Genomic DNA, 27,226 nt, shown 5'->3' with positions numbered 1-27,226 from the left:
GTGCAAGGTTCTTGTTCACATTCAATTCTGCAGCACATCTAAGCTGTTTGGGGACACAAGCTATGCAGAAGGAAATCTGCTTAATGCTGGATGCCTCCAGTATGCTCCTTCTCTTAGCACTCCACCACCCAGACAGCAGTCCTGGAAGTCTGGCTCACAGAGAGAGGGTACCCTGCTGGAGCCTGAAGGACCTGACACATTCAGATAGCTGCTGACTTAAGTCCATAGCTAGACCAGGCAGAACATTCCACCTGCAGACACTGAAAGAGTAAAGCAGACATAGCCTTGGCTTTGGAGAAATGCCCCAAAGAGGGTACATTTCTACACTGTGAGTGTGGTCCTAAATGCAGAAGACAGGCTAAAATTAACGTAGAAGTGCTGAATATCAGGAGCATGTCTGATGAAAGGGCACATTCCCCAGGGTTAGGGTAACCCTTTCAGTGCTACAGAAGTCTGTCTGTTCATCCCACTGGCCTCTCACCAGAGCACTCCACACAAGCTTGCGCAGGCAGCTGCAAACGTGCACTTTCCCAGCCCAGAAAAGTGAGCTGGATGTCTAATAGTCTGCATTTGTGCAGAGAGCAGGGCAAGGTGAAGGCCTCATTTCCAAGGACACGCTGCAGACACCGCTCTTTACTGTCACTCTCTAAGAAGGGATGCTCTCCCTGATTCATTAAGCCCCCAATAAAATTTGTTTATATGGATTTGATATTTCTCTTCCCTGAATATAAAGAAGGTCCTTAACGAGTGATAACCGTAGCATGACAATGATTTTAAGACTAACCTTTCCCTAGAAGCATAAACTACCTTTTACTTCAAAGTAATTGCTACCTTTAATTCTTAGCTGAGGGAACAAAACCGGCACTGACACTGCAGCATCCACAGCCTGCACCAGAAGCCATGCTTGAAGGTCAGCTCTGCGGCGTCACTGGTGCAGTCCTCTTCCAGCAGACCCTTCACAAAGTTTCACACACTGGCTGCATGCTGCCAGCCAACACATGTCACAAGCTGCCCTCTCTTGCTGCAATGGCTCATCTAGTAAATCTTGACTCCTTCAGTTCATCACAATGTTTGGGTGAAGATTTAGAGGAGTAAGAGAGAGCTGTCAAAGGAGCTGGATAGTCTTTCAAAGCTGCCTTAGAAGTCACAGTGGGCAATAGGGTGGTAATTTACAGGCATGGCATTTAACCTCAGTAACACCATTCCCTGCACCTGGCATTACTTTAGCCCATCACTTCTCAGAGGCCATAAACTTTGGACACACAGGTCTTCATTTTTCTTGTAGCTGTGGGAAACATAAATCATGCAAAGCTGGAGCTGTGGCTTGGCCAGTCCCAGAGGTAATCTGAATGTTAGCCAGACAATGAATACTTGGAGCACGATGTCCAGAAGAGTGAAAATACGTGGGACTGCTCCCCATGTCCCTCCCCCTGCAAGGATGCCAGGCACACTGCAAACGTGCACCTTCCCATTAATTTTGTTTGCAGGTGACTCAAGCCAACTAGTGGTTTATGGTTAGAGCTTAAGAAAAGAAGATTTGCTTACTGTGATACAATTTACAAATATTAAGGCACCTTGACTTCAGAATCCTGGTGTCCTTGCTCTCAAAACCTTTCTACTTAAGAAAATCCCTTCTAAGTCTGAAAGGAAAATATTCCAAAGCTTTTAGTGAATCTAGCTCTGTAATAGGAACTACTGCTCTGCTAACAGAGTAACATCCGCCCTACACCATAAGGGTGACAAAGGAAGGGTTAAGACAGTACGTGTGATGATGGCACATACACACTGGGATGATCTGAAACAGTGTTTCAGTTAGAGAGGAAGACAAAGCCTAAAGGAAGCTGCAGCATGGTGATCCAGCTCTCACATATTCACCAAACCTGACCAAATGCAACCCATTGCAACCCAGTAAAAGAACTTGACTCAAAAACTGTATGCTAAACAAAGTAACCTCTGTGAACCCAGAAAAGACTGAATCTAAGTTGTGCTGTCAAGCAGAAGGCTTCAGAGGCTGCTTTTAAAAAAGGAAAAAAGCACAGGGAAAAACAAAGTAGGTTTCCAACGTGAATCAAAGTGTCCATAAACTGCAGTACTGCCACTGCATGGAAGAGAATACCAAAGAAGAGGATGCAAAGCTTGGTCCAGCATCACCTGTGGAGCAAGCAGCTGCCACTGCCAGCCTAATGCCCTTACATCTGCAGCAGGGATGAATTTATGTTTATAAATATGTAAAGGGAGAGTCCCAAGAGGATGGAGCCAGGCTCTTCTCGGTGGAGCCCAGGGACAGGACAAAGGGCAATGGGTGGAAGCTTCACATAAATATGAGGAAAACTTTTTTCACTGTGAGGGTGACAGAACACTGGAACAGACTGCCCAGGTGGGTTGTGGAGTTTCCCCCTCTAGAGATACTCAAAACTTGCCTGGATGTGTTCCTGTGTAATCTGGTGTAGGTGATGCTGCTCTGGCAGGGGGGTTGGACTAGATGATCTTTCAAGGTCCCTTCCAGCCCCTGAAATTCTGTGAATTTGGAGGCCAGTTCTGGTGGGCTGGGGTTTGGTGCCACAATTTCAACGTGACCCTCCTTGTCTAACTTCCTGGGGTTGCTTCCATGCACAAAGCCAGCAAAAACACCCACGCAGCTGTTCAAATATTTGACGTCTGAACTGCTTGACATTATTCATTCATCTCAGGCTCATTCAAACCAGATTTCTGGACAAGTGCTGTTATAAATGGATTAAGAGGACCACTAAATGCAAGGAAGGCCTGATAGGATCACACCTGCTTCTCACTAATTCAGCCCAAGTGTAAAGAGGGCTCACAACTTCCAGCTTCTGCTGGCAGCATACGCTGCCATCCAGAAGCAAGGAAAACATGAAATGGAGCACAGAGGGTCTTGAGCAGGGTAAAACTGTCTTTGCAACAACATTGGTTTGGACCTGCTAGAGGAGGATGAGAGTTTCCAGAAGACCCCCCTACCTGAGTGCAGATTCAGGTAATCTACTATTCAATAGTGTACAGTGGGAATCAGGTTCCTCCAGAAGGCTCAGCTTCTGAAGGTCACGCTGTAATTCAAGGCCATCAGCAATGTTTCCTAGAGCAGACCTCTAAAGACAGTGCTGCTTCCCCCAGATGAACGCTGGGGAGTAGGACTTTATCCCAACATGCTACAAAGTGAAATCTGATAACTGAATGTTAAGTTGCTAGTCTAACCTAGGAACTCTCAAGAGACACAATCTGTTGTTCACAGAAGCAGCTGCACTCTTACAAGGAGAGTCACCCAAGGCCTGAGAAACATAACTTCACATGTGAATTTGAAAGCACTGCTTTCAGATGAAAGAAGAAGAAACCAAAATGCAGAAATCTCCTGTATCCTTCCCTTCCCTTGTTGAAGAATTTTTTGTTCCTGCTGTGCATTTGGTAGGACACAACCACTTGTCATATGCTGCTAACCCAAATACAATTAGCCTCCTGATGTTAAAGCAGAACAATCCTCTGACAGCCTTAATCCCAGCTGCCTCCTTAAGGTCCAGAAAAACAGGAGTGAGCAGGCAGGTCAGACACTGAGGCCATTAAGCAGAGAAAAAACAAAGTTACACCTCTGTCTCCAATCCCCATTGCTCTTGTAGCCAGGTGCTCTGACAAGCAATTCCAGCACTGGTATTGAGTGGCACCTCTATAAACCCTGTGACAGTTTGGGAGACAAACTCCCCCATCAATCAGAATGTACCTATCAAGATCACTTACCTAGAGTGCTCACCACCTTCCAGCCCTATGTACACAGCTTTGCTTGGACTGGCCTCAGAGCAGTCTGCCTGAGCACCAACTCAAGCTAGTTTCTGAAAAATTTAGGCACTCTACACAATCAAAGTGTTTCCAAAATACAGAGGTCTGAAGAGCAGAAAAGAATTCACGTGCCTCTTTGCCATGGCCAGGCTGCAGACACTGGCAGGCCACAGGAATCAGCTGAAGGAAAACAGAAAACACTTCCCACTGCCTTTCAGGTGTCTATTAATTCTGACTGCAGATGAATCCCATCAGAAACAATTTTATTCCACTTTCCATAAGTTGCCATAACACTTTTCCTTCTCCTAAGCCATCCCCTATGCCTAAGCATCCTCTCTGATCTCTGCACTGCTTCTCAAATCTGACTTCCTTTGTGCAATTCCCTCGATGACCGAAGATCTCAACATCTCTCAAGGGAAGGGTGGTTCAAGCGAAGATCGAGAGTCATTACCATGACACATAAGGAGATTCACAGAACAGATAAAAGGGCCTCACATTCATGTCCCTCCTTTTCTCCATCACGTTCAGCAGCAGATGGTCAAAGTGACAACATATGCTGCTTCAGGTGCTGGCAGCACTGCTGGCTCCACTGCAGGCAGGAACTCACACAGGGGATGACAAGTCTTGGGAGCAGAAAGCTAAGACTAACAAACAGATCAGTGCAGACCCTAACAGCCACTGCCAAATTTCATCAGCACAGGTAGGGAAGCATAGACCTACCTCTACCCCACCTCTGCTCCTCAACTTCCATTTGGGCAGATAAGTCAGTCTGAGAGCCAGCTGTTCTGTATGCATTTAATTATCACTCCAAATGAGACCGAGGAGCAAAATTTAGATGTTGTTATTATTTGCACCACCATTATGAATGTAGCTACTAGATGCTGCTTACCTAGAGAATCAAACTCATTGCTACAACTGTGTCCAGTTCTGGGCCCCTCAGTTTAGGAAGGAGGTTGACTTGCTGGAACGAGTCCAGAGAAGGGCAACAAAGTTGGTGAGGGGTTTGGAACACAAGCCCTATGAGGAAAGACTGAGGGAACTGGGATTGCTCAGCCTGGAGAAGAGGAGACTCAGGGGTGACCTTATCACTCTCTACAACTACCTGAAAGGAGGTTGTAGACAGGCAGATGTTGGTCTCTTCTCCCAGGCAGCCAGTACCAGAACAAGAGGACAGAGTCTCAGGCTGTGCCAGGGGAGGTTCAGGTTGGATGTTAGGAAGAAGTTCTATACAGAGAGAGTGATTGCCCATTGGAATGGGCTGCCCGGGGAGGTGGTGGAGTCACCATCATTGGAGGTGTTCAGGAGGAGACTTGATGGGGTGCTTGGTGCCATGGGTTAGCTGTTTGGGTGGGTTGGATTGGTTGATGGGTTGGACACGATGATCTTGAAGGTCTCTTCCAACCTGGTTTGGTTTATTCTAAATAAACTGGCGCTTCTCCTGTTTGACTCCCCCCAAGGAATGGGGAGGGTCAAATCTACATTGGAAATATCCTAGAAATCCAGAATTTGATGTAAGTTCTGTAAGTGTATGTGAGTCCAAATGCATCTCAGGGGCACGCAGCTCTGCTGGGGCGAGGCATTAATTCTGCTTGCAGGTAATTTACACGTGTTCAGGAAAGAAGAAAAAAAGCCTCCCGTAAATCTCCAGAATTGCAGCCTTTGCTAATTACACTCCTTGCAGTGACCCCCTTTTTGCACAACCTCCCTTTCCAGCACGTTCACTCTATTTTCTTAACGAAATGTCACTCGTTGGCTTCTTGGAGAGTAAAAACAATGAAGGCAATAAAAGCAGTTTATGCAGACACACGGCCAGGCCTCACACACACTTCCCGGGAACGGCTCTATACTAGGTTGATTTCATCACCTGCTAAATTATCCCAAACTAGTACTAAGAACACAAGGCAGCATGGAAGCTGTTTTATTTTAAAAGGTGTTGGGGGAAGACTGGCAAAGCCTGTGGCAGAGATGAGGCTCTGCTGAGCACCAGTCTTTCTGTAGATCCAGAATCACAGAATCAATAAGGTTGGAAAAGACCTCAAAGATCAAGTCCAACCTGTCACCCAACAACTCATGACTACTAAACCATGGCACCAGGTGCCACTTCCAATCCCTTTTTGAACACCTCTAGGGATGGTGACTCCACCACCTCCCTGGGCAGCACATTCCAATGGCCAGCAACTCTCTCTGTGAAGAACTTTCTCCTCACCTCCAGCCTAAACCTCCCCTGGCACAGCTTGAGACTGCGTCTTCTTGTTCTGGTGCTGGTTGCCTGGGAGAAGAGACCAACCCCCTCCTGGCTACAAGCTCCCTTCAGGTTGCTGTAGAAAGCAGTAAGGTCTCCTCTGGGCCTCCTCTTCTCCAGGCTAAACAATCCCAGCTCCCTCAGCCTCTCCTCACAGGGCTGTGCTCCAGACTTCTCCCCAGCCTTGTTGCCCTTCTCTGGACACATTCAAGAGTCTCAATGTCCTTCTTAAACTGAGAGACCCAGAACTGGACACAGGACTCAAGGTGTGGCCTAACCAGTGCTGAGTACAGGGGCACAATGACTTCCCTGCACTTTTTAGCTATGTTTTTGTGCATAAGCTACTACATATACACCCAAGAGTCAATCTGCTTCTATGTGTTTTAATGCATTTCTGGGCTTAACTGTCCATGGTTTCCACCTAAACAAGTTCCATTATTGTCTCTGCAACCCCTGTCTGGGGCTAAACTACAGCAGTTGTTCTATCACCTGATCACCTCATCCTCATTTCTGGACAGTGAAATCGTTCCCTCGTTTTTTCCTAGCACAAACAGGGACAGAATAGTTCTGGTGACTTTTCTAGCCTGTTGCAGGAAAAAAAAAAATCACATTCAGAGGCTGTGAAAAGCTGCTTACAGGACAAGGGTTTCATTTCTCTGGAGACAGATCCTTTTCAAGCAAAAGTGATTTACCTGGAAAAGCGACACCCGACTGTGTCATTACAATGTACACCTGAAATAGCAGACGCATCCGTCTGATGCCATCTATTAGCTCCCACAGAGGCACAAATGGGCTGCCAGAGACCTGGCTGCTTACCAGCATCTTGGATGCTTACAATGATCTTTGCTAACAGATCAGAGGAACAGCTGCCTTTAAAGAAAGGGGCCATATAATTTTACGACCATTAACATCATTTCACAGCAGCGTGCTGAACAAAGGGCAGACAAAGCTCCGCTGTACAGGGTGAGAGCTTGCTGCTGCAAGGCTCAGGGAGGAAGCTTCCCCTCCCATCACAACACTGAGGAGTATTCCAGAGATTTCTTTTATGCCTCTCCATAACCCATCAGGTAGGGATTGTGGCTGCAGAAGGGAAAATGCACTTGGACCACAGGTCTGATCTGGTGTGGCCATACACACATGGCTGCCTCCTTGAACCTCATGCCAGAGCGATGCACTAGGGTGAGAACGGCCTCATGTCTATCTCAAAGGCTGCTCTTCAAAACCCAGAGCTGAACTACAAAAGCAGCAGCAACAGCCACAGTCTTTGCAGCTACAGCTCGTTTTCCACAGTCAGGGAAAGGTGGATCTGAAAGCTTTTGTTCCCCTGGGGAGAGGGTGGAAACAAACAAAAAAGGAAGAGGGAGAATTAAAGTAATCTTGAATCACTAAGCAGATTCACATCACTGGATCAATAAGCACCACTGACAGGGATCACAGGAATGTCGCAACTTTGCCAATAATAAAGCAGCACAGCAGAGCTTGGAGGATGACTTTTCTAAAGCAGCAGAGCATGAAGCAGCAAGGCTGGTGAACAGCTGAAAGTGACACCCTGGCTTACAGCAGGCCGCTGCCAGTGGCAGGGCTCAATGCAGTTTGCTTTAAATAATGATGAGCACAGAGATTGTATTTGTGGGGCAAAGGCAGCCAAGGACTGGAAAAAAGCAAGTGCAAAATTTCACAGGCCAAACCCATGCGCCCTTCCCCTCAAACTAATTCTTTTCTAGGCTGGAAAGAAGAAAGAAAAATCAGTGCTAATTTAATCAATTGATCAGCCTATTGATTGCAAAACTGGAGCTGCTAGTTAGCCATGTGCTGTAATGCCCTCCACTCTGAAACCACAAAACACACCATTGATTTCTTCACTTCCAGCTCCAAAACAAGAAATAAAGCTGAGCTTTCAGAGGAAAAGCAACTTCCTCATCCAGGGAGGAGATGCAAGCAAAGAAGAGGCGAGACCAGGAAACAGGGACAACCGCACCTTGTGAGGTTCAAACTGAAATTAGTTACAGATGCAGTCAGGGTGTCTTATGTAAACTCTATCGATTGGGTGGCTGACAGTCTTGGGAGCCTCCATACTAGGACAATCAATCCGGCTGCAGTGTCACCTGCCACTTTGCTGAACAGTTGACAATGCAATTATCCAGTGTGGAGGCAGGGAGTTGGCGTGTGTCAAACGCAGTTAGCCACTTTCCGGGCACTACTCGATAATGCGTTTCACCGCCCAGCGCAAGAGACGACACGCGGCGACAGGAGCTGTTTAGAGCCATTGAGACCCACGCTCCCTTTTTCCTTTAGGAAAAAAAAAAGGATACCTCACTGGCCCTGACTTAACAACTGTATTCTAAAATGCTATTAAAATCACGTCAATCAACTGCTGTGTGCTTAAGGCTGAAGTCTGACCTGAGTGTCCGAGAAGCAGGTTGCAGGCCTAGCGAAGCTGCAGACACTTAGGGGAAAACATAAATGATCAAGTGACTGTCCTAAAGCCTGAGACTGTCAAAACCAGAGCAGACAGACCACTAGAAAAATGGGTTGCAGAGAGCAGCTAAGCAAGTGCAGTGGATGGGACAGGAAGATGATAGGATAGAATAGGATAGAATAGGATAGAATAGGATAGAATAGGATAGAATAGGATAGAATAGGATAGAATAGGATAGAATAGGATAGAATAGGATAGAATAGGATAGAATAGGATAGAATAGGATAGAATAGGATAGAATAGGATAGAATAGGATAGAATAGGATAGAATAGGATAGAATAGGATAGAATAGGATAGAATAGGATAGATTGACCAGACCAGGTTGGAAAAGACCTTTGAGATCATTGAATCCAACCTATCACCCAACACCATCTAATCAACTAAACCATGGCACCAAGCACCCCAACCAGTCTCTTCCTAAACACCTCCAGTGATGGCAACTCCACCACCTCCCTGGGCAGCTCATTCCCATGGCAAATCACTCTTTCTTATGCTGCATGTCTGAGATCTGTGAAAACTGAAGCTCAAAGGGATGTTGTCAACCCAAACCCCACTCATTTTAAAATAAATGTAGCAGTTTCAGGTGCTCTACCTGCTCCCTCACCCCCCCTGCCAATTTTCATGGTGTTACAGCTGCATTTTCTGTTTTCTTTTTAGTTATGTTTTTCCTCCCTCTGTTGCTGGGTGACAGACAATCCTTTTCCTCCCCCAGGTACGATACATAATGCTATCAAATGGAGAGAATTCCCCTTCTTCCCACAGAGCACCTTTTCCTGGTGAGTGGCTGTCAGTGTTACATAAATCAAGCAGCAAGGTTTTGTTGATTGTGCCCCTTTCAGCTAACGTGTTCTGGCAGTTTGAGCATTAAAAATTAGGTTCTTACATTTTTTACATGCATTTGAATTAATGAAAATGTATTACCAACAACTGGAACTTCAAACAGCTACAGTAAGCTGCATTTTTTCCCCACTAAAAAGTGATTTTTACTTAGCCCAGTCACATTGATTACTTTTGGGCTCCAAAATGAAGATGATGCTGTTCCTTGAAGTATTAGATGAACTTTATAAACCTATGATGTCGAGTCATGCTGGCTTTTGCATGTTAAGGCAGGAATTCTGAGTTGTTTTCCTTTTTAATACAGGTACTGTTCCCATCTGTTTTTCCTGCTCACTATAATCAACTTATGATATTAACATACAGCACAATATGCAAAGGACATTTATTAGCCATAGTATCCCTCAAATTCTATATGTGGATCATAGTAGCATAGTAGTATCATAGTATCAGTCAGGGTTGGAAGGGACCACAAGGATCATCTAATTCCAATTCCCCTGCCATGGGCAGGGACACCCCACACTACATCAGGCTGGCCAGAGCCTCATCCAGCCTGGTCTTAAACACCTCCAGGGATGGGGCCCCAACCACCTCCCTGGACAACCCATTCCAGGGCTTCACCACTCTCATGGTGAAGAACCTCCTCCTCACATCCAGCCTGAATCTCCCCACCTCCAGCTTCATTCCATACCCCCTAGTCCTATCACCACCTGAGATCCTGAGAAGTCCCTCCCCAGCCAGAGGATGCAAACTATGGAGAAATATACAATAACCAGATGGACAGGACCTAACTATAACATTATGCAAACAGATCTGTTAGCATTTTCAGGTCAAGTGTTACCACGTGGACAAGTAAGTACCTGCACTCCAAGGAGAGAGGTGCAAACATTAAGCAGTGGTTGGGCTACTCCACCAGGCCAGCACAAACTGTCTTTCTGCAACAGAGGGATTACCAGGATTACCACCATTTTACACAAGGGCTGAGGTAAGGCACATGAGTGCTCTGGGACTCAGCAGCCCTCTAAAGCGGGGGATAAGGAATAGAAAAAGCACTTAAACAAAATTTATACATCCTGCCCACTTGGAAGCTTACAGCAGGTAGAAGTGACCAGCAGAAAGTAGCAACCCAATTACAGGAAGACTGAAATACCAGAGAGGCTGGGAAAGGATGCTCTGGTTATAGATGCATTCGCTTTAGAGACTAAGCAATGAGGGATGCTGACACTGGAAACGTGACAGAGAAAGGCACTGAACTGAGCTCTTGCTAAGTGGGAGGAAGATTAAGAATTTCATTATGGCAGATTCCCTATACTCTTACCAGTGACTGCTCCTGCATCCAAGCTGAAGTTTGCTTTAGCCTGCCAGGGTAAAACAAATGAATTCTGACTCATCTACACAGGGACGGGGAAGATGATTCTATTTACTAGCCCATTCTTCCACCAGGCCTAAATATGCCAGCGACATCTTCTATTTCCCACACAGTCTCTTAGGAGAAGTCACACTTACACCAATCAACTCAAATTCTTTTGCTGAATTTGAGGAGCTCAGTTTATGTCCTCTTACTAATACAATCTCAAATGCAGCCTGAACCTCCTGGCATGGAAAAATGGAAAGTCTCCTTGCCTCCTGAAGCTTTCCCACATGCCTCATATTTACGTGAAAAAAGGGAGCTAATAGGTGAGGCTCTAGAGCAAGACTTTCCAGGTCTGTTGCAGGTTTGCTAATGTCCTTATAACACTAGCAGACAATGCTTCTTCATTCTTCAGGTTCCACAGGTGTGTCAAACACAGATTTTGCAGTCTGTTGCAATTTGATGTTCATGAAACTGCACTGAGAAGTACAAATGAGTTTTCCTCCTGTATTTGGAGCTTTCTGCTGGGCAGACACAAGCAATGCTACTGCATTCACAAACACCTGCTGCTAAGACAGAACTGAAAATCACCTACTTCAATTTTAAGGACAGGCTCTTACACCTGAGAGCATGCTTCTAACATGGCATGTACTTAGAAGAACAAATTGGAGGAGCATACAGCTGTTTCCCCAGTGCTCCTTCTTGAGCAATTAACCTATGAAGGATGAAGGCTGGTTTGCATTTGCTGCTTAAACTCATGCACATTTTGATTCTGCAATGATGGAAAGGTGACAGTAGGGACTGCAGCCATCTGCAGTAAACTTTTAAACATTTTAATGTAGTCTTTCCCAAGTTTCTCTATGCACATGCTAAGTTGGGCAGTTCTTTTCCCTTAATAAGACATTAATGAACAGACACAAGCCTTTTGCTATCTTGGGAGGAGGGCAGCGTAGAGAAATAAAGAGAAACTTAACAACTGAGTAATGCCTGTGTGTTCCTCCTCCTTTAAGAGTATTGCAATGTACCAGACAGACCCTTGCCATATTGATCTTCCTCAGAAAGTACCCTTCCCTAAAAATGCCCTGCTTACCATTTTAACATCTTCAGAGTTTCTCTCTCTCCTGTATTACTTTGGATGTAACTGATCTGCTGAACAAAAAGAAACCCAAAAGAGCAGTAGTGACTAGCTTGCTACTGTGCCCAGAGGAAGGCTTTTTGGTGGTGGACCTGGAGGGGAGAAGTGAACAGGCTGGGTGGAGAGAACTTCCCTCCATTTCTTCAATTCTTTCATATCTAGAGAGGACAGCAATCTCTGTTCTATCAGGCCGCACGGCTCGTGCTTTAAATGGTACTTGCTGCTAGCTTGCTTTCCCTGTCTCTGTCTCTCTCCCTTTGAAGCAGACTGGACAGCTTCCTCAAGCTGGCGTTATCACTCCCTCTAACCACTCTTGGCAGGCAATCTAATTCCCCCTGAAAAGGTCACCGCCATTTTAACTGCCTTTCAATCACATTAAGCACGCTGCCGCTCGTGCTCAGAGCACTGCGCCTGCAGCTCTCCTGACTGAGGTGCGATCGATAAACTGACATCCCGGCCCCCCGCCCCGGCTCCCCATCCGCCGCTTGCCGCCATCCCCTCTCCCGGACAAACCACCTACCCGGAATGGATGGGGACAGAACCAAGTGACAAAACCCTCTCCTCAAATCCAAGGCAGCAGAAGGGAGACGCTCCCCTGGCCTTTTGCTAATCTCTGTCCCGTCTGCTAAAGAACAGAAGGGTGCACGCATCACCCCCACTTTCCCTAGGCCTACAGAGGCAGCGACTTCACAGGATAGTTTGCTTAGGCACCGGTCCAGACACCTTTGAAGCTGTGTTACAAAGAACAAGCCTCCCTCCAGCTTCCCTCAATGCAATCATTACCGTTATCTCTCCCCCCGCGCCGCTTTTTTTCTGCAGTTACGAGTTATGTGTTCCACTCATCGATCCTTGTGTAAGACACTGTTTTAAGTCCTCCTGCCTTTTGACTGTGCTAAGCCGTTTAAGAGATGACAGCAGCTTCTATCAGTGCGAAGCTGATGTGATTCTTTTCAGATAAAGCACTTTTTTTTCCACTGCCCCCCCTTCCTCTTCCCTCCTTTCAAGTAAGAGACATACACACAAAAAGAGACACTGAATCTTTCAAAGGGAAAAAAAACCCTTTTGAACTACCCTCAGGAATTCTTTAAAGGGATAACCTTACAGTGTAAACACTGAGGGTAGCGTGCATCCATTCTGAAGAGGAAAAGAAGAATCGCTACAAATATGCTGAGCATTAAAAAAAACCAACAGCCACACATCAGAGAGGGAGCCACTTGATGCTTTCACTGGCAAAGCCTTGCTGGCTTCCTAAACACAGAAACTCATTAGACAAAGATGGCACGAAATAATCGCCTGCAACAAAGGGTGTCAGAGAGGGATGATTCAGAGACATGGGGATAGATGGTTACCAAATGTTCAAGCAGTTCAAAAGAAATTTTAGTCTTGTGACACTGTACTGAGATAGGGAAATACTTGATTATTATATCTGTATGGCTTTTCACTTTGAAGTACAAGCTTGACTTAAACAGCACTCAGTATTTCATGCTGGTAGGCTTCTGCACCTATCCCAAGGAGAAGCAAGAACTCTCCTACAACTGGTTACCTCAGGCAGGACCAAACAAAGCAGCTCCAGGTCCCATATAATTGCCAACAATCTTCATTTATGTTCTCCATTATCCATTTTGGGTAAGCAAATTAAGCGATAGCAAGTGAAGCCAGGAGGACAGCTAGAAGTAATTCCTGACTGAACGCGTTCACCAAACCCAACTGCTTAAGAGACAACATAATGATCTCTCTACTCCCCAGTTACATATTTCTACCTGATGACATCTTCTGTTCTCTCCACCTGCTGCCTCAAGTATGCAAAGCCATGGTGAGCAAAGAGGTGCTATGGCTCTGCTTCACTAGACCTGACTAGAGATTTGCAGCTCTAATGCCAACACAGAAGACAATGAATTTCTACCTCCTAAGACAGCCTTTCAGCTGAAAGGGGCAAGTCCTCCCCATGAGTGCTCTGGAAGCAGTAAAACACCATCCTAGGAACCACACAGGTGACAGTTCCAGCCTGTGATTGCTCCTAAGTATTAGACCACCTTCCAGGAAACATGAGCAGGGCTGTTAGTTTCCCTGACCTTTCTGTTTTCAAGAAGAAAAACTCTAAGATCTCCCAATTTTACCCCAGCTGAGAACTTGGGAGGATCTTTCATATAATTAGCAAATAGTTTTCCTCACAATGAGGGTGACATGAACTTTGTCTGTAAACCAAAAATAATCAAAAGCAGCAGCCAATGACCTGTGTTAAGTCACTTCTGTAATGCTGCCCAATGGTCTGACCAATTCATGCAACGCAGGATGGTCACCGTGTCCTGCTCCCACTTCACCCAGCTGTGACGTCTCCTCAAAGCAACACACCAATAAAACTGAAATTAATGAGACACACAGACATCTGTTTTCCCCTCTGGTTTTATGTATTTCCCCATGTGATCTCTTTAGACACTGGTGACATCCCTGTAGCCTGGCAAAGGCTGTCTGGCATTATAAAAGGCCTTCGATTTCCACTTCGCTGCTGCTTCTCAGCAAAGGGAACAGAGCCAAACAAAAAGCCTCGGGTGACAGGGGTTAACGAGGGCCTTGCCAACTCCAGACAAAGCAGTTCTAAGCATTGGAAAGCATCCCCAAAACGTTATGCTGTGCTTCAGGGCTATAAATTAATAATTCTGTCCCTAAAGTAAAGCAAGAATCAACACTGGCAGAGGAAGGGAAAAAGACAAGTCACCTTAAGGCTACCTGAGAGCACACAAATAAGCCCCGACTGATGGAGACCTCTGAATGCCAGCAGTCAGAGACAACACAAGATCTGTGGATGGGAGCATGAAAAAGTATAACTTGCCTAGAAAGAAATACAATCAGCCAACTATGGGAGATCATTCCAGCTCTGCTCTGACTTCTCAAATTTTACAGAAGCTTCTTGTGCAGAGTAGGGAGGTATCCTGCAGATATCACCTGATCATCTCAAAGTACTAGGTAGAAAGCTGGGCACAAGAAGTTGCCCTGTTTAGGGATGAGGACACCACCCTACAGAAGCATGGTGGCTGTTGAACCCAACTACCAGCACAGGTGTGCTTCACAGGAGGAAGGGCAGGGAGAAATGCATTCATGAGGGACCTGCCAGCTGCTCCAGTGAAGCAATTTCTTCAGTGGCTCCGTCACCATAAAGCTGTGCAGAGAGGATGTTCCTCACTACAAATACTACAGAGAGGTTCCTTACCTGTGCTTGCAAGCTGATCTACAGAAACCTTTCATCCAGTACCACAAAGGGAAGGAGTCTAATCCAAAAGCCTTCTCATAAGGATAATTATGGAGTTTCAGAACTGCACCTAACTGTGCCCTACACTTCCAGACTTCCAGTCCTTTGCTGAATCTGATCATGTAACTGAGTGCTTTTGACTGTGTCATAAAGGTCTCAAAAAGGAAAGAAGAGACAGAACCCATATCTCCTGATGGAAGCAAGGTTATTTCTGGGTATGAAATACAGAAGTACCTGTCCATACCTGTGCAGCCATCTAGCAGAGGTTACAGCCCTGACTGATACTAGGATCTAACTTTGTGGTGGGGAAAAGCAGCTGATCCATATAATGCAAACTAATGCATTTGAGAACTCCTTAAAATAGGAAAAGAAATGCAACAAAGAGCAGGTACTTCATATTTACACAGCTCAGTCGCATCAATTTCACACATTTTGTCCACCTGAAGCCACACTTCAGAGGCTCTCTGTATGACTGAAGCAATATGAAAAGTTCACATCACAATTCATTGAGTTAACTCAAACCCAACAGGGAATGTTAATCATGTGAAGAAAGCACAACGCCCACACCAAAGGAAGCAGAAGATCCAAACTCAGGTGTCCAGCAGTGGTGAAGGTGTTCAGTGGGGATGCAGGAAGAAATTAGACATTCACAATAAAACACAGAAATGAACTGAGCAGCTTTTTCTAATCAGGACTAACAGTGACAACAATAGAGGCTCTCAAGCATGCTTCCCCACTACAGATTGCAGTGATTATACTACATAAACATAGTCTAAGGCCCTGGATGGGCTCTTCAGACCTCTTCCTGGAATTGTTTGGAGACAGAACTCTCTGGGCAGCCACAAAAGAGTCTACTGTAGGTAAGGCTACAGACACAGGAAGCACTACTGTGAGCTGCACTGGGTAATCTTTAAAACCCAGAGAAGCTGTTCTTTCACCTCCGTGCTCCAGATCATCTGCTCTGCTACAACGCAGCTACAATTTAATTTCTGAGGTAGGTATGAGCAGATCAGGAGTGCTAGTATCTCCCTAAGTACACTGCTGGCTTTTAAGCACAACTCCTTTACAGAGCAGCTTTTCTCCTTGAGATATTTTAAATGAAAATCCAAGCTGATGCAGGAAGAGATCACATCCCATCCTCTTTACTGGATGGAGGGAGCCAGCATTCCCTCGCTCTCATTAGGCATGCGCTGCGTGGATGGCTTGGGAGAAACTCTGCTTAGTGCCACAAGTTCATGCCAACGAACAGTTTAGTAAATCCTCCTCTTTGAGGCCAAAGGGCTGAATGTAAGAAAGGGGACAGGTTTCTAGCTAAAATTACATTCACCAATAAAGCTCACGTGAGGTCAAATTTTGCCATAATTCACTCTCTCCTCAGTGACTGATTTCCCCCTCGCTGGGGAAGGAGCAGAAGGAGGAGGAAAAATAAAATGTGTTTGTCTGAGAGCCCTAAGGGCTTGCAGTGCTGGAGGCACGGAGCAGGTTCCTGGATTCTCATTTATCAACCTTAAAAGGGATGGAGTGATAAATGCACAACTGGCCTTTTAATATTTTATGCAGGTGCTAAAGCGACTTAGCTGTCACCTCCAATACATCACCGGGGGCTGATGCACAGCTTTCGTCACTCCAGGCTGGGAATTTTTACAATTTCATTTCTATTTCCCCTCTCTTCATATATTTCCATGTATTTCTTACTACATCTAACACCCAAGAAGCTATTTCCCCCCAAATGATCTGCCCACTCTACCCGTTCCTACTCATTCCCTCTTCAGTCACCTTTCTCAATAAGGACACGCATTTTGTTCCAAGATTTGCACCCATTCTGACTCTCATCATTCAAGAGAGGCAGAAAGCTGAAATTACTTCACGTTCAGGCAAAGGCTGAAGGCCCCACCCTTTGTGAAAGGCAAATCTCCAGGTCCCTCCCTTGAAAGATAGGCAATGATTGAGTTCCACAGGAGAATGATGCACAAGGGCCCCCAAGCCAGTGGCGCACCTCGAAAGCCTCCCTCCAGGAGGGTGGTAGCTCGTATCCTCTTCTGCCCGCACCACTCGTACTCTTCAAAGCGGTTCCCATTCTCATTCTCGATGTCCACAGAGTCATCCTCAGTCATGCATGAACCTTCTCTCTGCACAGGGTAAAGCAGGGGCAGAGCATTGAGATGCATGAAATAGCTCTCTGGAGTTAGTAACTCATGGTGGAATGGGTAACAAAAGCTAGACTGTTCCCAGGGCAGCTAAGCACAGAAGGGACAGTGGCATCTACTCCCACTTCCATTCCCAGGGAGCTAAATATAGGAGTACATGGGTGCTGGGAGACTTGACAAGCTTAAGATGAAAACAACTTGCAAGGTTCATAATTTTTACACATGGAAATGTAAGATCTGGCTCCTAACACAATGCTGGTGTGCATTTCAACATGCAGTCCCCAGCCTTGCATGCACAATTCCTCTAGCACGTAAACCACACATTCCTTTGACTCCTGGCAGGAATCTTCTCCTAGAGTGTATTTTTCTTGGACACACTAATCAAAAGACACCTCTCTTTACACCATGCACCTCTTGAGGGAACAAGAATGCATTTGTGATCATTTCTATTGTGGGCTTTTCCTCAGAAGCAAACATAGAAAGCCCTATGAGGCAACTCTCTCCCTCCTCTAGGTCTTGTTTCTCCTTCTTTCTTGCTGTCACTGGGATGAAAATCAAGAGAATGGCTCTGCCCAAATGCACTTCCTGGAGCAAGATGGTCAAGGAACATTTACAAATGCCAGTCTGCTATGAAAGAATACAACGAAAATAATTCTAATGCTGTCAAAGGTAGAGAAGGAATTCTTCCTGCTTTGCCATGCAGGAAGCATGAAGCCCTACAACAGGCTTCATAAACTTCAACAGCTCTACCTTCACAGTCTACAACTTAGGACTTCAGTAACAGTGAAAAGGTACATGAAGTAAAAAAGTTACTAGTGCAACACAGGAGAAAAATCCAGAAGAATCCATTTTCCAAGACAAAGAGAAGTGACTACAGATCTTAGGGAGATGGTTAGCATTGCCTGCAAGCTCAGCAGTGTTAGTTTTTGCCTCATGTGTTAGGTCAACTGCAGACAAAGCTGGGAGTAGGGAGAAGGGAATGGCAGCTGGCAATCCTGCTGCGCCTCTACCTTTGCAAGGCATTGTTCCACATGCCTACTCATCTCCTCCTCGGATCCTGACAGAGGTCGGCTGCAGAGGGGACATACCTGCCCTTCGTCTTGCTTCCTCCGTTTCATTTTCCCAATCCGAGCTGCATGGAGAAACCAGAGAAGGGAGACAAAAAAAAGGGAAGACATGTCAAGTTTGTAGATTCACTCTTCTCTTTTATTAGCTCAGCTCCAAATAATACCATTTCTGCCAAGGGTTTAAAATGTCACGCCAGAAAGCCCCATTTCAACTCCCCATTCTGACCGCCGTAAACAGTACAGAGAATGTTACCCAGCACCTTCCAAGATTAAACCTGCTGCCTGTACAGCTACTCACAATTTAGTATCTAGGAGAGTGAATATCTGCTGCACATCCTCAGGTTAAGTCATTCAAATGGTTAAATAGTTTTCTCCTGTAAGCTTAAAACTGTTTTCAAAGTTGAGTGATCAAACAAACCACCGAATCCTGTTCTGGATTTTGCCTTCTAAGCTGGAGACCCATCCACCAACGCATCTATTCCCCACACAAGAACCTGCTCAGGTCATAGAAGGATGATGTAGCACCTGAAAAGCCTTGGATGGACCAGAAAGTCCCCTGCACACCCTGAATAATTCAACCACAGGTCATCACAAAAGAAGAGAGAGCAGTGTTTTAGCAGCAGCTAACATTTATGGAGAGGGAAGATCTGTTCTGTGAAAAACAGCACCTATGCTAGATAGTGAAATAGAAGTAAGAGAGACAGAAGCTATTTTAATGTAGAGGAAAACTGGGGGCTACACTGCCTTCTTGAGGGCACACTCTGAGAAACAAACATCTTAAGAACCACAATGATTAGAAAAAGCAGCCAAGGTAGCCTGTTGCTTAATCCAATCTCTGGTTAATTTGAGCCATCATTTAATGTGATCAAAACATCTGGAACCAAATCATTTGCATTAAAAAGAACTTCTGTCCTTTATTATGATGGCTTTAGGCAAGTATTACTGAACAACTCAATCACTGGCTGCGGAAAACCCACTGTTTAATTAATAAGGAAGGTCAAAATTCTGAATGAGAGACAAGGAAAAGCCCAAGGAAAGCCCATGTGATAATGAGAGATGACACCACCAAAAAGCTGCGTTAGCCAGAAATTGCTACTGACATTGTGAGCACTGCAAGCATGCTCTGAAAGCCTTCCTGCCCAAATACTGTGGGATTAACAGCTCCCTGCAGCCAACGAGTCAGAGAAAGCTGCTGGAGCACCAGGAAGAGAAGGACCAGGGTACAGGAAAGTTTCTGTCAATCGGATTCTAAAGTGCATCAGTCTAGTGCACGCACATCACAAAATGAATTATGAAGTTACAGCTGAACACACCAACAAAGAATGGGACAGCCTCTTTCAAGGCTTTCTTGTTGGCTTTCCTGGAGTCAAGACTCTCTGGGTTAGGATATACTTCTCCACAATCCAGCATTAAAAGCATTTGTCATCCCCTACACTCTCCGATGCTCAAGGGTTAAGAAAGCTTCAAATTATTCCCTGCACATTTCTTTTCCTCACTGGACAAATACAGATGCACTCCTGGCATCGTGAAAACAACTCTGCAAGAGTGATGTTCCTAGAATAAGAGGCAGCAAGCTGAGACCAAAACATGAGTGGTTTTGATGCCTGGCATTTAGAACAACAGAGACTCAAGGAAATGCACACCACTCTCACAACCCTCTCGTGCTGAGCGCACCACACTGACATCTCCATAGCCCACCTGCCTCTCCACACACTTCAAGTACTTCAGTATTCCTAGTGGGATATTTTTAATAGTTTCCCTTCTAATACAAAGTGTTACTGCTAAGTTCATTGTGCCCTGATGAATTCTGTTCCACTTTCAAATAAAACAACAAGCCCCAACGTGTCTTCTGTGCCTTCTCTCCCCTCCCTAAACCCCCAAACGCTATCCCTCCTCCCCCCGCAGCACCACCCGGCTCTGTTTCAGCAGCAGTCAGAATTAAGCCATGCTGGTTTGTACTTCAGTGCATGAGAGACTTCTGGAGTTCTGGTTTAGTGAATACCGATATCCTCCAGCAGGGCTCTTTCGCATAAGTTAAGACTGCTCTCTCCTTGCCTCAATAGCTCCAACAGAACCAGGGCAGAACAGGGGAGGAGGCTGGAATCAGACACGACCTGAGCATTCACCAGGAAACATCTAACTAACTACAGAAAAACACAGGAACAAAGCTTTTGCTACCCTGATTGCAGGCACATCTTTCTCTCACCTCATCCTGTTTTTCAGAAGGGAAATGCAGGGAAGGAGCAGTTTAATTGTTTCAGTAGAACTCCCTGTGGCCGATCAATTCAGCTCAGTCAATCTGCCTGGCAAGTTTGGGTGGATTTGTAACTTTCTCTTCTTTTTAACTGCAGTTCATACACCGTAACAGTGATAAAAGGAAGGAAACTTGTTTTAGGTCTTGTGCTGATAAATTTTTGCAACCATTCTGCCAGAGCAAGTACCTAATCTGCTGTTGAAGTGTTAGTGCAAAGAACAGAACCTCGGCAGAACTCTTGCCGCATTTAGCTCTGCCAAGAAGCAGCCTTTTACGTTCCAATGCCACAAGTGAAAAAGCCACTGGAAGAAAGAGGTGTTGAAAACAAATGCCCCTGCCATTTTCATTCTGTGGTCATCAGCGGTGGCATTGTTGTGCCCACAGAGGCTCAGGGTGCCCCTGGTGACAGCAGAAACCGAAAGGGAATGTTGCAGCCTGGAAAGCACATCCTGAGCAGCGCCGTCCCTACCCGACACGACGCGCAGCGCGGCTATCACTTCCAATCAGCGCAGAAGGGACAGAGCGGCCCCAAAGGCAGGGGGCGATTGTGGTGCTGTCCCGAAGGGGAGCAGCTCAAAAGAACACGCAAGTGAGACCACAAGATTGCTAATTAGTGTTGATAGATGCGATCATTTCTAATTAGCTCACTAATCCCTCTCCCCCTCGCTCCAGTCGCAGGAGCATGGGAGAGGGGAAAAAAGAAGCCTTTCCCCCTTGTAATTCAGGAAGACAGAAACACAGCCAGCAGAGGACTGGATGCAAGAAGAGGACAAGCTCAAGGAAGCAGATTTTTTTGCATAAGGCTGACCCATTCTTATCTCAAACTGAACACAGACTCTCTAGTTATTATTCCAGCCTTCTGCCAGCAGGTGAGGAGGTTCACTATTTTTTATTAGCATTAATAACTATTATTAGGCCATCAGAGAGCTTCCAGCACCTTTAAGGCCTCACTTTTAACAGATGTACATTACCCTACACACTGGCCCTGCTGCACATGCGTGGTCTCCCTTAGGTTACTGAACCACTGGGCACGCCAGGAGCTCAAGTCTCCAAAGAATATGAAAGAGAAAGTTGCACATGGAGGTGGAGCAAGAACTGGGACCCTCTGCAAGGGCTGAGGCATCAGTTATAGTCCTGACTTAACTTAGGAGCTGTGCTGGGTGAAGGAACTGCTCCTCTCTTTCCTATTAGAGGGTCTTTTGGGACATGCAAGACAAGAAGCTGCTTGCACTATAGGAGGGGCCAAATTATACTTGAAACAGCCTCTGCCTGCTGAGGGTAAAATGGCCCCTGCCTTCCCAAGGGTCCAGAGAGAAGCCAGACCACCACTGCTGCCTTAGAGACAAGAAGAGACTAAGGATCTCTTCTCACAACAGGTTCTTCCCCATGAAAGCTAAACTTTACTAATGCCTAAAGATCATGTTATTCTCCAGCCCAGTGAAACTTCCTGAGAGAAAAGCTAATGGATTTTAGGTTTCACTGGTACTCCCCTCCCACAGCAAATATTCACCTTCAGGACAGGGCACTAATTACTCTCACATAGCATCTAGCAGTGATCACTATACAAACCTCTACCACAGCATCAAAGGAGATGATTAAGTTACCAGCAATATCTCTTATGATTCCCTCCACCAGTTTGAGAGGTCCCCTGAGTCCCATGCAGACATCATTAGCAGCTCCTGCAGTGGCAGGCCAATCAAATAAAGTGGAAACATTTTTGTCTCCTTTCCAGTCACAGTGAAAACCTCTAGCTTTGTTCCTCCCCCACTCATCAGCTACACAGGCACAAAACATGCTAGTGATGGTTCAGCAGCAAACTGCACAGTGACCAACTCCACAGAGGTCGGCCCAGAGAGGAAAGCTCAGCATTGCCACCAAAATGGGAGTCAACCTCCCAGACAGGTGCAGAAGGAGCTGGGTAAGGACCTATTTTACAAAGGTACTGAAAATGCCAACTTTGCTTATATCCTTACATTTCAAAGGTGTTCAAGCACAAAAATGAGCACCTGCTCTCTGCCAATCTACTAGAGGAGTTTTGAGGAACAATTACACCTGTCTTTGTGAGACCTATCATAGGGCAACGAGGCTGGTGAGAGGCCTTGAGCACAAGCCCTGTGAGGGGAGGCTAAGGGAGCTGGGGTTGCTTAGCCTAGAGAAGAGGAGGCTCAGGGGAGACCCTGTTGCTCTTTACAACTACCTGAAGGGAGGTTGTAGACACGTGGGGGTTGGTCTCTTCTCCCAGGCACTCAGCACCAGAACAAGAGGACAGTGTCTCAAGCTGCACCAGGAGAAGTTTAAGCTCAAGGTGAGGAGAAAGTTCTTCAGAGAGAGAGTTGTTAGCCACTGGAATGTGCTGCCCAGGGAGGTGGTGGAGTCACCATCCCTGGAGGTGCTCAAGAGGGGATTGGATGTGGCACTTGAAGCCATGGTTTAGTTAGTCATGAGGTGCTGGGTGATAGGTTGGACTTGATGATCTCTGAGGTCTTTTCCAACCTTATTGATTCTATGATTCTATTCTAAAAGCTTCTCTGGATGAATAGCTTATCCAAAAGCATCCAATCCAAGGGAACAAAGGTAGCAGTGGCAGAGCACAAAAAGCCATCTCAAGAAAAACAGATAGTAAGAACTAATGTGTTTCAGACCTTATGTACAATCTGCCGCTCAACTGCCTGAGAGGGAACATTAAGGGCCAAATTCACAGGAGGGTCTCAGTGGGGCTTTCACATTTGCATGGCCAAGCTTCCATACAGATAATTTCCAGCAACCCTCAATCTGAAACTAATCTCTTGAGGATACCACATACTTAACCTGCTGAATCCACGTTCTGATACACTGACCCCTAACCCTGTGCCTCTAATTTTGACTGACTACCTAACCTGCTCCGCACTGCTGAACTCCATAAGCATCAATTTATAGGGTGGCTTAAACTTTCCAGTTTGGCAACACTGGAAATAAAGCAAATGAAAGAAATGCCTTCTTTATCACATGGCTTTGTCAGGAATCAGCACCTCATGCTCCTGGGTTCACAAGGATACCACCTCTGCAAAGTGAGTTTAGCACAGGTGAGAGGTGCAGGATTAACTCACTGAGGCTGACAGGGAAGTTCAGATACACCCAGCGGAGAATCTAACAGACAGAGCATTAATCTCCTGCTCCAGAGCTTGCAAATGCATTCAGTTTACTCACAGCTCAATTTAAGTCAAAGGTTTAACTTACAGAATTAAAATTCTGGACTACCAGGTACCTGTGAAACATGTAACTATTAGGATCTAATTATGTTGCAACCAGGCCAACAGCAGCTCACAGGAGATCTCTCTCTACCTCTACCTTCTCTTTCATCAGTTTTGTTGTGCTTTTCCAAGTGACCACAACAGAATGAAACACATCAAGGAGATCTGATAGGACCTGGCCAAAAGAACAGGGCAGCTGAGATTAGACTCAAGGACTGCATGGGCAAAGAGCCAGCACCATGGGCCTCTTGTTATGGGAGGAAGAGTTTCCAGAAGTGAATCTGGAACTCAGCTGGTAACAAGCTTGACAGAGGTACCAAGATAAGCTGGTTACAACACTATTGGAAAGTACACTTAAAACAAATGAAAACCCAAAAGAAACAGATTTTTCTTGGGCAGATTAATCACATTTTCTATGCCCCAAGTTTCTTCAGTGTGTCAGTAAGAATATGACACCAAAAGCCAGGTATCTTTATGCAAGCCCTGCATAACTCTGTCAGTGTAAACTAACAGGGATAAGGGAACCATTCTCATGGAGCAAGCTATAAAGTGTGATCAATTAGAAGTTCATTGAAACACATAATATAGGCAAATATGCACTTTCCCCCCCTCCAAAAAAAAAGCACTCAAGTGTTTCCTATATGGAGCAACACTGCTTAAATAACTGTTTCACAAAGTTATTTTCATGCACACAAATGTAGAGGAGGAAACAAGAAAGCAGGCTGAGTTCAGTGGTCACAAACATAAAGTGACATGCATAGAAAGAAGCAGTACCATTGACCCAGCTCTTCAGCTGGGTACTAGTTTAGCAGCATAGGAGGTAGCATCCCAGTGTTACAAGGGCATTACATACATTAACCAAATGCCCTCACCTGGAACATGGCTCTGCTGCTCACTGTACCCCAAAACGTTTATACAAAATAAGGTTCAGCAAAAACAAGGCAAATGCTGCACAAACTAGCAGCTTCCCTTTAGATGATGAGCCCAGGTGCACAAAACATCCAAGAACAGGGGCCAAGAGGATCCAGAGTTCACAGTCTACATGGATTCACAAAACATCTAAGAACAGGGCCCAAGAGAATCCAGTCTACGTGGACTGTGCTGCAGCCCTACTCTAGGCTACAGTCAAAAGCATAAAGCACTACTCAATGAGTTCAGCAGAGCATGCTGTCATCAGGAGCTTGCTTTCATACTGAAGGCCTCCACAACACCAAGAACCTCACAAGCCTGGCACAGATTGATTTTTTTTTAAATTAAAATAAGGTAACTGCACATTGTTGGGCTGAAAAAAGGCCAAAGGTGGGAGCTCAGCCCCAGCTATCCAAAAATGACAAAGAAACAGCTTGACATCACTGACTCCAGAGACCTCTGTCACACAAAACAAGTCACTGCAGAGCAATACCTCAGTGCATTTCAGCCATCTGAAGTTTCTGTGTCAGGAAAAGGAGGTGTTTAAGACCAGGCTGGATGAGGCTCTGGCCAGGCTGATCCAGTGTGAGGTGTCCCTGCCCATGGCAGGGGGGTTGGAACTAGATGATCCTTGTGGTCCCTTCCAACCCTGACTGATACTATGATACCTGCAACACTGGCAGCTCACTGCACTCATCTCAGAGTGCAGATGTAAGCACACCTGCCAGCAGTTACCTGTGAGTGATGCAAGCCAACTCATCTCTTTGATGTATGACTTAACAGACTCCCAAGAGTTTGCAGGTTTTGGGCCCTGAGGATTTATAGTTAAAAATCTCCAGGCTAGCTCTGAATTCAGCTCTGTGTAATCCTGGAACTTAATAACACTTCTGTTTGCTGAAGCCTGTGTTCAACATGCAGCACTTCAAATTCAAGTAAACTATTTTTCCATTGGTTCACTTGAAAGGCTTTTGTTATTTTGTTAGAGTATTTGTACCTTCTTCTGTATCAGCATGGTGTCATTGGTGTCACCTCCAACTGTCCCAGCTGCAAGTTCAAAATTAACTTGCCTCCTGATAGCCCAACCAAGCAAATGTTGTCTAACTGGTATATATCAGGGCAGCTATAAGGAACACAACATCCTATGGCAGAATACTGTCACTATTTACATGGTAAGTTCTGACTCCTCTAAACTTTGGGAAGAGTTTCAACCTCCTCAGTTCAAGCAAAAAACAGAAGGTATACTTTAAGCTTTCTTTTTTTCCCCCTTTCCTTTTCTTTTCTGATTTACAAACACAGAGATGGTACTTTCTCTCCAATAGCGATCTCTGATTTGGTTTTCAAATACCAAGTTGCTATTTGCTAGAAAAATTTGCTTACTTGTTGACAGAAACATCTAGAAGTACAAGAATAAAAGTAACCCACAGGCTTCTGCGAGCTTGAGAGGAAAAAAAAAACAAAACCCAAACAAACCACCAAAGCAAAACATGACGTCAGATACAGACACTCAGACTGCTGGTTTAAAAGTTTACTGCGAGATTCAGCCATGTGAGCTGGGAAAGCAGGGCTGCCTGCCCCCAGAATGGCAAGTGCAGGATCCAGGGCCTACTTCAAAGCTCGCACGGGAGATCCCAGCAGTGAGAGCTGCTTCCCGCAGGGATTTGGGGATGAACGGGGAGGGTTTCACCCCACACATCCCGCGGCCCTACGGCTCCACGTCGAGGCCCCATAGAGGTAGGCTGCAGCTCTCGGCCTCAGGGGGAGGGGGTGTGTCCATAACTCGGCCCAACTCTGGGAAGTTTTCCGGGCAGGGGGAGGCTCGGCGGGCTGGGGGCAGCCCGGGGCCGCACTCACCGTTCAGCCGTGTCTGCCGGTTCGCTCGTACCCGCAGGAAGGTCTGCAGAGGGAAAACAAGAGCGGAGAAGTGTCAGGGCCCGAGGGAGTTCAATGTAAACAACTCGCCCCCCGCGCCGGTAAACAAGGCCTGGCCCGCCCCCCGCCCGGCACATCACCGGGACAACGGCACCCCCCCCAACAAACCTACCTCTTCCCGGCCCCCGCCGCCGGGCCCCCTCCTGCCGCTCTGCATAGCCGCGGGTGCCGCGGGCGGCCGACGGGGCAGCGGGGCGGCGGGCCCCGGGGCGAACCCCCCCGCGCGGCCCGGGATGCGGGTGGATACGGCGCGGCCCGGCAGGCGCCGCCGATCAGCCCCCAGCGGCCGCCGCCATGTTGGCCCCGGTCATGTGACCCGCGCCGAGAGGGTGAAAGTTCACCAGGAAACCGGCGCGGAGAGGCGCGCGAACAGGAAGTTCCTGCAGCAACCGACAGGCGGCAGCAGGGCCCAGCGAGCGCCGGCCAATCAGGGCCCAGGGGCGACTGGAGCCCAGTGGTGCCTGGCCAATCAGGGAACAGGAGTAACTGAAAGCCAAGAGTACTTGGTCAATCAGGAATCGGGAGCCACTGGAACCCAAGAGTGTGTGACCAATCGGAGCCTAGGGGCGACTGGAACCCAGGGGCTGACGGCAAATCAGAGCCTAGGAGAAACTGGAA

The 27,226-nt window shown here is 46.3% G+C and overlaps 1 protein-coding gene across 6 annotated transcripts in view; it reads right to left on the bottom strand.

Annotated features, from left to right (window-relative positions):
* RNF220 (ring finger protein 220) overlaps positions 1-27,226 on the bottom strand; it is a 234,534-nt gene that overhangs the window by 37,065 nt on the left and 170,243 nt on the right. For 3 of the 6 annotated variants that reach the window (XM_068141568.1, XM_068141566.1, XM_068141567.1), the window contains 3 exons: positions 26,531-26,573; positions 18,230-18,351; positions 17,069-17,201 (listed from right to left, as the gene is read on the bottom strand). In XM_068141568.1, coding sequence (XP_067997669.1) covers positions 17,069-17,201; positions 18,230-18,351; positions 26,531-26,573 — 298 coding nt within the window. Of the gene's footprint in view, positions 1-17,068; positions 17,202-18,229; positions 18,352-26,530; positions 26,574-26,720; positions 26,943-27,226 lie in introns of those variants that run through there. The other 3 variants (XM_068141569.1, XM_068141570.1, XM_068141571.1) reach the window with 2 other exon arrangements.

Source organism: Melanerpes formicivorus, unplaced genomic scaffold (assembly GCF_026170545.1).
Source record: "Melanerpes formicivorus ecotype bairdi unplaced genomic scaffold, bMelFor1.0.p_v2 SCAF_7, whole genome shotgun sequence".
In the NCBI taxonomy this organism is placed as follows: domain Eukaryota; kingdom Metazoa; phylum Chordata; class Aves; order Piciformes; family Picidae; genus Melanerpes; species Melanerpes formicivorus.
The sequence above is the reverse complement of the archived record's forward strand: the minus strand, read 5'-3'. Positions and strand labels throughout refer to the sequence as shown.